This window comes from Lynx rufus, unplaced genomic scaffold, assembly GCF_022079265.1.
Source record: "Lynx rufus isolate CCGP_SWC_20201006 ecotype Redwood Valley unplaced genomic scaffold, mLynRuf1.p SCAF_7, whole genome shotgun sequence".
In the NCBI taxonomy this organism is placed as follows: domain Eukaryota; kingdom Metazoa; phylum Chordata; class Mammalia; order Carnivora; family Felidae; genus Lynx; species Lynx rufus.
This window is the reverse complement of record NW_025814889.1, coordinates 99,985,458-99,997,705: the sequence shown is the minus strand read 5'-3', so window position 1 is coordinate 99,997,705 and position 12,248 is coordinate 99,985,458. Positions and strand designations below refer to the sequence as shown.

The window sequence follows — 12,248 nt, the reverse complement described above, 5'->3', positions numbered from 1 at the left end:
TTCTCTCAAGGAGATTCAAGTCTATTCTATGTAGATTTGATTTTCTTTTGCTTTTTTAATGCTATTTTTGCACACGTATTAGACTCTGGCAGCGGGTAACTCGAGCCATAAATGCCAAAGACCAAACAGAAGCTACTCAAGAGAAGTACGTTTTAGAAGAAGCTCAAAGACAAGCTGCCAGAGATCGGAAAACAAAAAGTGAAGAGTGGGCGTGCAAGTTATTTGAGCTTGATTCACTCACAGGAGAATGGCATTACAAGTTTGCAGAGTAAGTAATTAAAACATAAATAACAAACAGTATATGAGCATTGTTTTTTGCCTTTATTTCTAGAATTTTTACTGTTGGGGTATTTTTTTTATTAAGCCCTATCTATAAATTAGTATGAGATTTTAAATTTGATGTTTCATTCATTGTAAATTTGATGCCATGAGAGTGGTCTATAAAGTAAGCTGAGGATCAGAAGATTAGATATGACAATTCTTAATCTTACAGCTAGGTTCATAATTACTAATGAAAATCTAATTATAGACAACATTTTTGGAAAAGTATTTGAGTGTTTAGTTATTAGATAAATGGTTTTTTTTTCATTTATGCAGTACTAGACCGTGGGACCCACTTAATGATATGATACAGTTTGAAAAAGATGGTGTTATCCAGACCAAAGTGAAACATCGCACTCCAATGGTATGTAATAAAAAAAATAACAAGATCTGCAAGGCATATGAACTTTTCAAACCCATAGTATCTTTGGCAGCCAATGTTTAAAATTTAACTTCAAAATTTAAAATGTTGAGTCAGCAAAATGGCAGAATAGGCAGCTCCAAGGTCTTTTCCCTTCAAAGAAACAAAAAAGCAAGCAGGAGCTGTCAGAACCAAATTTGCCAAAACTATGGAAAATAGTCAGGTTTGCAGCAACAGAGTGAATAATGAATCAAGAGAGAAGTGACTTCAAAGCAGTTATTTTTACTTGCCCTTGCCCCAACTCCTCACTGATGCACTGGTTGTCTTGAAGGGCCCCCACATTCTCAATGAGAGCCCTGGCTCCAGAGGGAACAGAGTAGATCTTATTCACAAATTGTGTACGTCTATTTTAACCTGTCTAGGGGCTACTTTAAGTATGCTGACAGGGCAGGCATTTCTGTTTTTGCTGATAACTCAGAGCCCAGGCAGAAAGGCTGCAGGCATTTCTTGGAAGTGCTATGAACCATACTGACATCCTGCACACACTTGGGGCAAAAGACTGTCGTTGAAACAATACAATAGACTGTGTAAGGCCTAGGAACAAAAGCTGGGGAGAGATTGTTTGGAAAACTGGGGCACCAGGGATTTTAGAAAACCAAATGTCCAAGGTAAGGTGCTTATGCTCAGAAAAGAACAGTGAAAGAACACTGAGCTAACACCTAAGCTCAGTGCAAGCCTGGCTTAGTGCCCCTACACTGAACAGTCTGCTAAGAGTGGGAGAGTATTTTTTTGTTTTCGTTTTTGTCTTTTGTTTTGGTTTATTTGGCTACTGGTGTTCAAGGAAGTTTCTGTCAAAATGCTAACCGAACATAAGCTAAAGAACAGAAATTTCAGTAACCATGAACAACATTACAGTCTTTGCAGAAATAGTTTAGGAACTTCTGTGAACAAATGGAGTACTATAGCTTTCATCAATCCAGGAAACAGAAAAACCCTGGGGAAGGTGGAGAATCTGATTTCCAGAGTTACCACATTATCACACTCAGATGTCCAGGGTTTTCCATGAAGAATTACAAGGCATAGAAAGAAGCATGAAAGCATGACCCATTAAACGGGACAAAGTAAATTGACAGAAACCATCCCTGATGAAATCTAGACACGAGACTTAGCAGACAAGGACTTCAAAAACAGTTGTCTTAAATGTGGCCAAAGAGTTAAATGAAACAGGAACAAAGAACAAAAGAAAATCAAGAAAAAGATACATAAACAAAATTAGGATATCAACAAAGAGAAAATATATAAAGGAACCAAACAACTTCTGAGGTTCAAAAATACAATAACTAAAGTGAAAAAGAGGTTACTATTGACTATAGGGAAGAGGGAATGGGAAGTCATTGCTTAATTGTTAACAGTCTTTCTTTGGGATGATGAAAATGTTTTGGAAGTAGCTGTGATATTTACACAATATTGTGAATCTACTTAATACTACTGAATTGTACACTTAAAAATGGCTAAGATGACAAAATTTATTGTGTGTACGTATATATATATATATATATATATATATATATATATGTACACACACACATGTTAATGACAATTTAGAAACTTTAAAACATTTTAAAATTTTGTTTCTTCCTTCAACAACACTAACATGGTAGAGACAGACAGGGCTTCTGTATTTCCTCCTAAAAGTAGAGTTTATTGATGACAGTAAATCTTTGCATACAGAGACATAGCTTATTGACTCCCTTTGCCATTTTAAATACTTCTCACCGGTCTTCATCAATCTCCAATTTGAACCTACTCTAAGGTGGATTTGGATTCTAATGTAACAGTGTTCGGTCTCTATGACTTGAAGTAACAGGGCATAATACAGGCTGAATCCAGAACTTACCTGCTCATTGTTTATTTTCTATAATAAAATTATAGAAATTTTATTTTAATTTCAATCTTTTGAATAAAATTTTGTAAAAGAATAGGTAATAGAGGATAATTCCTATTTAGAATAGTAAACAGGTCTGAATAGAGTTAAAGACTTACGATGACTGGTTCCCTCTTTCTAAGCATGTAAATTACCTTACCCTTCTAATTCTAGTTTCTCCTCTTGAATTTGAATTTTTATATTTAGGATTGACCTTCAGAATTGCAAGCCTATTAATAGGGTAGACTCTGAAGTATATTATTTTAAGAAAAATTTAGTCCTAGTTGAACATTTAATATACTTCTGAATCTTGTGCATGCACTCAAATGCTTTCTGTAGGTTTAAATCATGCTCTGCCAAATAATATTTTTATTTATTATAAGATGCTTTCTGCAATATCCAGATATTATTAAAAGTAAATAAATAATTTTATTGGAAACCCAACATCATCCAATGGGAATGTTTCTAATGTTGGGAATAAGATAAGTATGACTGAAAAAGGTACTGACTGGTGCAATTAGAAGCTTGGCGGGGGGGGGGGGGGTGGCATCTGTATTCACATTTGTACATAAAATTGTCTTTTGAAGGATATACAAACTAATAGCAGTATCTATTTTGTGATGGAGATACTGCATTGCTAGTAGAGGTCAGGAGTGAAGGGAAACTCTTCATTGTATATTTTTTAATATTTTTCTTGTTTGTGCTGAATTAATATTTCCTATTAAGATTAAATGATTGTATAAGTGTTACCACCTCTTGTTAGATTTTAATTAGACTATTTCATCTTTGTTTTTATTTCAGTATACTTAAAGTGCCCATGAACTGATAGTTTTGACAGTTTTACAACAATGGTATTTAATTACAAAACTCATTGCAAATTCACATTATAGTTTGGGCTTTTTCTTCAGGTTAGTGTCCCAAAAATGAAACATAAGCCAACCAGGCAACAGAAGAAAGTGGCAAAAGGCTATTCTTCCCCAGAACCTGATATCCAAGACTCATCTGGAAGTGAAGGTAAAAATGTTTACTGCAGACTATTCACTATAAGCGTCTAAACTTTTAAAAGGATATTACTGTATTATGTTTAATGTATAAAAAAGCATTTTTCATATTAACTCAAGATAATTTGGGAGTTTTGGTGGGGACAGAGATGGTGTGCCTAAAAAGCAGTTTTAGATTATAGATAAATTGCAAGACCAGGCCACAAGGGAAAGGTGAGGGAAAACATGCAAATCAAGAACCACATTGTAGTACTAGTTCTTTTTACATCTTGTTAGCTCCTGAAAAGTTGTTGATGGTTTCCTAGATTCAATGCAGGGACCAGTTTTTGAGCTTTGAACTCAGTTCCATGCTTCAAAAAAAATTTTCACTTTTAGATTAAATTATTGTAGTGTTTATAAGTCACAGACAAGTAAAAATATATCAAAATTATGAACTAGATTAACTAGTATGCCATTCTTGTACAAGCCAGATAATGTGTAAAATGTCTTGAATTACACTGACATATAATCAAGAAAGGATTAAAGTAATGAATGTCTGAGAAAATACAGTTTTTTAAAGCCATAGTTCTCTACTAAGCTCACTCTAAGCTGGGAGCTTATTTTTACAGAGATGACAATAGAAGTGAATACATGATAAATGCCGGGAAATGAGTAGATAACAAATAATAGTTTAAAGCAGAGGGAGCTGAATTCACTTTGAGGGCAGTTTTTAAAAGAACCCTGATGAATTATTAGGATTTCTAATGGATTACAGCAGTCTAAGCTTGAGGGATGTGGGTGGGATCAAGAGATACTGCAGTCAAAAAGGAATAAAAGTTTAAAAGTAGGAGTCATATGGAACCAATGTGCTAGACGGGGAATATTAGTTACGCTGTTTTGTTCCCATTTTACAGAAAAGGAAATTGAGATACAGGTTAACCTGCACAAGGTCACATATCCCATAAGACAGTATATATACATGTAATATATGAAGATATTTCGGCTCCTTAATTCACTCTCTTATCCACTGCACTATTTACCTGTAATTTATAAGGTAAATAACACTTAACATGTGCCAAGCTAGATGTTTAACATACCATACCACAACCATGTGGAGTTTGAGTAGTATTATTATCCCTATTTTACAAATGAGAACCAAAACGAACAAAAATGGAAAGGAAGGAATGATATGAGAGGTTTGAAGGTAAAAAAAAAAAAAAAAAAAAGTTTACTGGTTGAAGGTAAAAATTTGTAGAAGAGGTAGCAAAACAACTGAAAAGCCTTAAAATTGGGGTGACCAGGGAAATAAAGATAACAATTAATGAAACACTGAAAAGGGAACTTAAGAAGCTGACTTCTTCAGAAGTAAGCAAATGGACAAGAGACACGAGAATAATACCTTCCCCCAAATTAATATATGTATTTTTAATGAACTGTTTGTTGTCTATTTCATTTAGTTAAAAAAAATGAAACTGATGCCACAAAAAAATTCAACTAATGATTGAAACTTTAAAAATGCAGAGGATTGGGGTGCCTGGGTGGCTCAGTCAGTTAAGCGTCTGACTTCAGCTCGGGTCATAATCTCATGGCTCGTGGGTTTGAGCCCTGCATCAGGCTCTGTGCTGACAGCTCAGAGCCTGGAGCCTGCTTCAGATTCTGTCTCTCTCTCCACCCCTCTCCCCCACCCCCTCAAAACTAAACATTTTTTTTAAATGCAGAGTATTACTATTATTATGTTACATTCTAAGCCATAAAAATAATGCCTAGGAAAAATGTTATTATATAAGACTCATTAAGCTGAAATGTAAATTGTTTATAATTAAATGTGTTTGCTATTTTCATCAACTTTATTCCAAATGTCTTTTTAGCTCAATCAGTAAAACCAAATACGAGAAGAAAGAAAGGGATAGAACTGGGAGACATTCAAAATTCCATCGAATCTATAAAACAAACGCAGGAAGAAATTAAAAGGTAATATATATGGACAGTGGCTATTTAAGTCTAGAGAGGTAGTTAAGAATCTGTTATGTAGGAAATCATATGCAAACTTTACATTTTTATAACATTGTTGAGCTATTAAGATAGATTGGCTTCTGTCGCCTGACGACTGCAACTTGTGAAATTCCATCACCATTCAAATATTGGGGGAGAGTGGTGATTTCTCCTCTGTGATTATACAAGTGGAATCTCTTTATCTTACTGCTGTAGCATACCTAGAAATGTAGGTGTGTTGGATGTGGTAGAGGGGTGGTTTCTGAGAAAGTTGGCTAGCAAAGGTTTCTGCAGTCCCTTTGTACCTGGCTAATATTTAATAGGAGTGCATCATGTGTTGACATATTGAAATGCTTCCATAGCAAGGGGTAAATAGCCACCACCCTGAGACCTTTGAGGGCTCTTTTTGTAGTCCTAGACCCTTCCTCACACATTCCTCCCCAGATCCAGCAACAAAAAATCATTAACACTTAGGAAGGTTCTTTGAAGGAGGCACCTGAGTGGCTCAGTCAGTTAAGTGGGCTCAGGTCATGATCTCACAGTTCATGAGATCGAGCCCTACATTGGGCTCTGTACTGACATCCCAGAGCCTGCTTGGGACTCCCTGTCTCCCTCTCTCTCTGCCCCTCCCAACTCATTCATATTCTCTCTCTCTTTCTCTCTCAAAAATAAATAAACATTAAAAAAAAAAAAAGAAAAGAAAAGAAAACTCCTTGGAGGAGAACTCCTGATTCTTTCTGCCCCATTGCTAAGGCTAGTAGGAGTGTAGATTGGTTTCCTCCCATTACTATATTAGAGGATTAAAAAAAAGAAAAAGATTTTCTCAGTTCTTAGTGATCTTACAGCTTACATTTAGTTGTTTTTTTCATTTATAGCCTTATCTCCTGCCATTCCCCTGTGCCTGGCCCATGCTCCAGTTCTGTGAAACTCCTTACACCTCCAGAATATACTGTACTGTCTCATCTTTGGAGCTTTGCCCACACTGAATCCACTTTTTAGATTGTTCTTCCTCCCACCCTGCCCATCAAGAAAATCCCTGTTTATCCTTCAGAATATAATTCAAATGCCACCCTTTTTGTAACATTTCTAATTACCCACATTGCCCTGTAGAGTTATTAATCCCTGCACTGTCCTTGTACAGTTCCCTATGCATGCTACTTTTGAGCGTTTATTGGATTACAGAGTTGTTATTGTGTGTGTCTGTTTACCACACGACCACCACCCCCTCCCGCAACTGGACAATGAGCTCCTTTAGAGGAGGGAACATGTCTTCTGCATCTTGATATCATCAGCCCTTATATAAAATGCTCATTTCCTAGTTTAATCATCTTTATAAATTAATGAGCCTACTTGTTCATTTGCCTCCTTTCTGGTATACTGGTATACCAGTGTAGAAGTCAGGGGGGGCGGAATGAAATCAGCTTTTTTTTTTTTTTTTTTTTTTTTTATCCAAAAGCATTTAGGATGGCATGAGGATAATGTAAGCTCATTTAATGACTAAATTAACATTTTATTTTCATTAGTATATGAAATGCCTATGTAGCATTTTTCAAATTAGGAATGTCATGAAATCTGTTGTATTATGTTTTCTTAGAGATTTTAGAATTTTTCTCCAAATCTACTTCTATCTTCCCCAAAGTAAAGATAAAAGAACTTTACTAGACCAACTAAGAAACACAATTTTTGTTTTAAAACCACTGTGATAACAGAGAAAAGTGGTATATTTTTATATCCTCTAACTTTAATAATTCTGTTTGATGCACATCATCGAGTAATATATTTGGTACAATGTGGAATGTAGATTTAGACAAGACCTAATAACGGCTTCACGTAACATAATCAGCTTCCTGTTGATGTTGTAGTAGTAATTGATTAAACAAGTTACCTTAGATAATGTAATTAAGTGTTCTCTTAACTAAGACTTTACTAATTAAGTCTCACGTATCAAATTGTGATTTATATGCTAACATTTTGACAAATAATTTTAAAATTTATTGTTTCTTATTTTTGTAGAAATATTATGGCTCTTCGAAATCATTTAGTTTCAAGCACACCTGCCACAGATTATTTTCTGCAACAAAAAGACTACTTCATCATTTTCCTCCTGATTTTGCTTCAAGTCATAATAAACTTCATGTTTAAGTAGAAGTTCCTTACAGTTGAATCAATGAACTGGAATGATCAAATTTGGCCTGGGACCAATGTTCAAGTTGGTTTGGTCTTTGTTAAAATGTCACAATATTTCTAAAACAAAAATACATTTAGAGATAAATGTAGAGGTGTTGACCTTTCATACCTTTTTTCCTTAACCTGAAATAAGAACTCTTGGTCATTAAAGTGAGCTATGTGTTAAGTGCCAGAACATTTCTAGCTTTTGTGACAGTGTGTTTACATGTGAGTATAATAAGTCCACATGTATACACAATTGTGTCTTATGTATACCTGACAGTAGTCTTTGTATTCTATAGTGTGTTCTGAGATATAACATTAACATTCATAACAAAAATGCTATCAATCTTATAAAATATATACATAGCAATCTATTTTCTTCATACAACAGGCACAAGACTTTTATCAATAAGGAATTACAGAATGGGAAATGATGGCATAATAGACATATTATAAATAGTTCAAAACACTGTCCTGTTAGAAATATCATTTCCAAAGCACCCAGCTCAATTGTGTTCTTAGAAACAGCAAGAAAAAAGTGTAGTCGAAATTGGTGTACTGAGAGAGACAAGGTGGCAGATTGCTTTTTTAAAGGTTTACACACAGTTTTTTTAACCCCTAGAATTTTAATATTTATAGAGACAGGTATAAATCTGTGTGTGTGTTTATCGACATAAAAAACCGATATGCAGCTATTTGGATCTATTGATTATATCTTTCTTATACCTATATAATACCACCTTAAGCACTTGCTTAAAAAATTGTGGTCAAAATTGCTGTCCTTTTTTCTTATTTTTGTTTCTTGTAACCCTGTTGGTCCAGTAGCATAGGCCAAATTCTAGAGTTGTTTATAGGGCATATGATAATTTATGTTTTTCATTATGAAAAACTTATTTTAGCTTTCGTTTAGAACTTAGTGTATTCAGTGAGTAAATAGAATAGAAAAAATTATAACCAATATTTTACTTCAAAAGCCAAATAAGAGAAAGGCAGTAAGAAAAACTTTGTGTCGTAGCATTTATGTGTACATTAAAATTTATTTCTTTAAAATGTGCAATAAGTTGAGCATCTAAGAAGAGCATCAAGTTCTGAGGTTTAATTCTTTATTCCTTTGTTCTCAGTAACTTCATTCTGTGACAAACCACACTTCAAGATTTTTTTGTTCGAACTCAGGCACACTTTTTCCTAATTTTTTTTCAGGTTAATATTTTAATGTTTGTCATAAATATTTATAGCCCTCAGAAGCAATTTTTGCAAATGTAGCTAAGTTTAGGAACATGTTGTCCTAAGATATGTCTTAGAATCCTGAAAGTATACCTTTTGGAATGGTTATTAATGAAAAGTCAGAATAATTATTCTGACTACATTTGCCTTTGACTAAGAAGAGACTGTGAGACACTAGCAAAATTACAATCAACTGTTTATGCCAAGATATATACAGTCAAGGAATGATTGCTAAATTACAAAAATTGAAAGTGATAAAGAGCCTGCTTTTTTTCTCCCTTACCAATTTAGCTATCTTAATAGTCTTCGGTTTTAAGAAGAGCCATATAGTTTGGGCAAAATAATGCTGTATTCCATATGTACATGTGAAAGCACTTTTTTTAATTGACTGAAATATAAATAAGATACCTATACCTGGTATAAGTATAGATATGTCTACACTAGAACAGGTGAGATTTGTTTGTATTTCATACTTGTGTCGTTTTTGTCCTCACTCTGTTACCAATGTCATGCTCAACTGCCTATTGATTGATATATGATATTTTGTAAATATTGTACAATTTGATCCTTTTTATGGTTTCAATTAGTATTTATATATAAGTTGATTGGCTGATCACAAAAATAATTTCATCATTAAACCCTGAAAACTTAAAATTTTTTGCTGATAACCCCCTTTTGGGGTTTTAGTCCTACCCACTTGTGTGTTCTTTTCATTTGGTCGAAATAGTGTTTTATTTGTATAGGTATCTTCTAAGACTGGGAAGGTAGTTATGTTCTTTATGTTTTTCTTTTTAGAGCAGATGTTTTGGGTTCTTATTACCCAAGGAGTCAAAAACTTTCATGAAAAAGAGCAGGGTTACTCATGACTGTTTCTTATACACTGAAAGCATACATCTAATCTAATAGTCTTCTTATGCTTTTAGTTGTATGAGTTCCTTTCTGTGAACTGAACACAAAACTCAGGAATTGGTGGCTTAGTTTTTAGATCAGTGGTTATACTAGGCTTAGTATGTGAATCCTTTAAGACACGTAATTAACTTTGTATGTAGCCATATATGTAATTGACTTTGAATGTTCCCTACCTGAGATTAATACTCCTTCAAACATGGATTCATAAAAATTGTGATTTACAGTTCCCAGTTGTTTGAGAGCCTCATGATGGTTTCTAGGATTTAAGATCTTATGACCACTTTTTTTTTCATTTGATCAAAAATTTTATTTTTTCACATGAAAATTTACATGAGTAATAATTATCGACATGTGCATTTGTTTTAGTTATGAAATGTACTATGCCTTCAATTATCCACCATTTAGTGAGGTGTAGCTGGCCCAGGAACAGATAATAAATAGGGCATGTGAAATAAGTAAGTTTCAGCAATAGCTACTTCACTTGTATTTCATGTCAGTACTTTTTTGCATCACTTATAAAGGTACAGTGTAATCTTTGTCACCATTCCATTGAAAAAGTTGGCCTTGTAAAATACAACACTCATTTAGTATTCACGCTTTTGTGCCTTTAAGAAACTACTTTTTGTTATTTTTGTGTTACAGAACTACAATATGATTCTAAGTGTTTATAGGCTTAACTGCCATAAAGGGTCATTTCTCTGTGTCATTTTATTTCCTTTTATATAGCTATAGTATATTTAAACAGTAATGCTGTACTTTTATAAGGGTTTGTCTATTTAACTATTTCAAGTATATTCTTCACTCTCAGACATCATTGAAGTAGATTTGTCAGATTATTCTGAGTATTGTAAACAGTGCCTTTTTGATGGAATTCACACTGTTTTGGGTGTCAACTTGTGCCATACTACACATAAAATTCTGTGGAAGGCAGTTTTAACTTTTTGAAGAATATCTTAGTCAACTATTTAAGAAAACAAAATTCCATTTTTTTCCGGTGTTTAGCATTTCTAACGAGCAATGAATATATTTTTGAGTTTTTTTTTTTTTGGTTGATATACGGTGATGATGGCAAAATTGATGAGCCATACCTGATGCTGTAGATGATTTTGAATTATGTTAAATGTACAGAAATAAAATACTAATATTAGCATTTATACCAAATTTTCCAATTTGAACCAGTAAGGGGTAACACCACACAAATCACTGAGTTTACATTTCAGCTTCTATTTCATGTGACTACATGGATAAAGAAATTCTTTAAAATGTATAACCTGCCACTATTGTGTCATTTGACTTTATGTAATTTGACTTGATTTTGTTTACGTATAGTGTGTGAATTTAGTGTATTTAAGTTACTTTTTGTTACTCTTTAATATACTGTTTGTTTGGTTACAGTTTTTAATTGAAGATGGACTGTTAAAATCGTATAGGACCAGTGTCTCCTTAATATGATTAACATATTTAGAAGAGCCACAAGAAACCCATGACAAAATGAATGTGAACATACTTTCTAAAATGTTTAGAAAATTTTATCTTTTTGCATTTATCATGTAAAATTATTTAGTATTACAATATTGATGTTTATTTAAAGAAAAATGCCATGAAACATTTGAATTGATGAGCCACAGAATTACTTCAGTTGAAAAATTTTTCACTTTTTAGCATGCTAAATATACATTTAAGTTAAATATCCTGTTTAATAGCCATTTATAAATTCAGACACTACCACTGGTCAGTTTTGTATAATAGAATAAAAAGTGTGTTATCTGCAGTGTAAGTACAGCACACTGTCACATCCTTTCCCTAAGGTGCATAGTAGATGTACAGATAGTCATAGGCAACTGTTTTGTAATGTATTACATTTCTAATCTGTTATTCCTAACCTATTATAAATGTTTGCAGAGACAAAAGAATTGAATTTTTCTAATCTGTAAAATTATGCTAACTTCTACAGGTAGGCATTCTGAATAAAATTCTTAAAAAGAGTAAACTGTGATCAAATGACTTTGAATATAACATATAGTGACTGAATTACTTCATCCTAATTTTTAAATTGAAAAAAAAAATCTTTTTTTGTAGGGGTAGTTGTGAAGGAGGGTGAAGGGCTGGGAAGGGATTTAATAGTTAGAATCCCTACTGTATGCTTTCCTTGGTGCTTTATATTCATTCTTCTTAACTACTCATAATAACCTTAAGCTAAGTGGAAGTTAGCCCGACTTTATAGATGAAGAGTCTGAGACTCAGAGAAGTTAAATGACTCCAAAAGCTATACAGTAAAAGTGATAGCAAGCATAAGTTTGAGTCCATGTCTGACATCAATATCCACTCTCCTTCCACTGTATGCTTAAGTAGAACTCTGATGGTAGCA

At 33.5% G+C, this 12,248-nt stretch overlaps 1 protein-coding gene across 6 annotated transcripts in view; it reads left to right on the top strand.

Moving 5' to 3' along the window:
• OSBPL8 (oxysterol binding protein like 8) overlaps nucleotides 1-11,870 on the top strand; it is a 155,768-nt gene extending 143,898 nt beyond the window's left edge. For all 6 annotated transcript variants that reach the window (XM_047066291.1, XM_047066290.1, XM_047066293.1 and 3 more), the window contains 5 exons: nucleotides 83-268; nucleotides 598-685; nucleotides 3,515-3,620; nucleotides 5,455-5,557; nucleotides 7,592-11,870. In XM_047066291.1, coding sequence (XP_046922247.1) covers nucleotides 83-268; nucleotides 598-685; nucleotides 3,515-3,620; nucleotides 5,455-5,557; nucleotides 7,592-7,724 — 616 coding nt within the window. In that variant the 3' untranslated portion in view covers nucleotides 7,725-11,870. The remainder of the gene's footprint in view (nucleotides 1-82; nucleotides 269-597; nucleotides 686-3,514; nucleotides 3,621-5,454; nucleotides 5,558-7,591) is intronic.
• The last annotated feature ends 378 nt before the right edge of the window (nucleotides 11,871-12,248 follow it).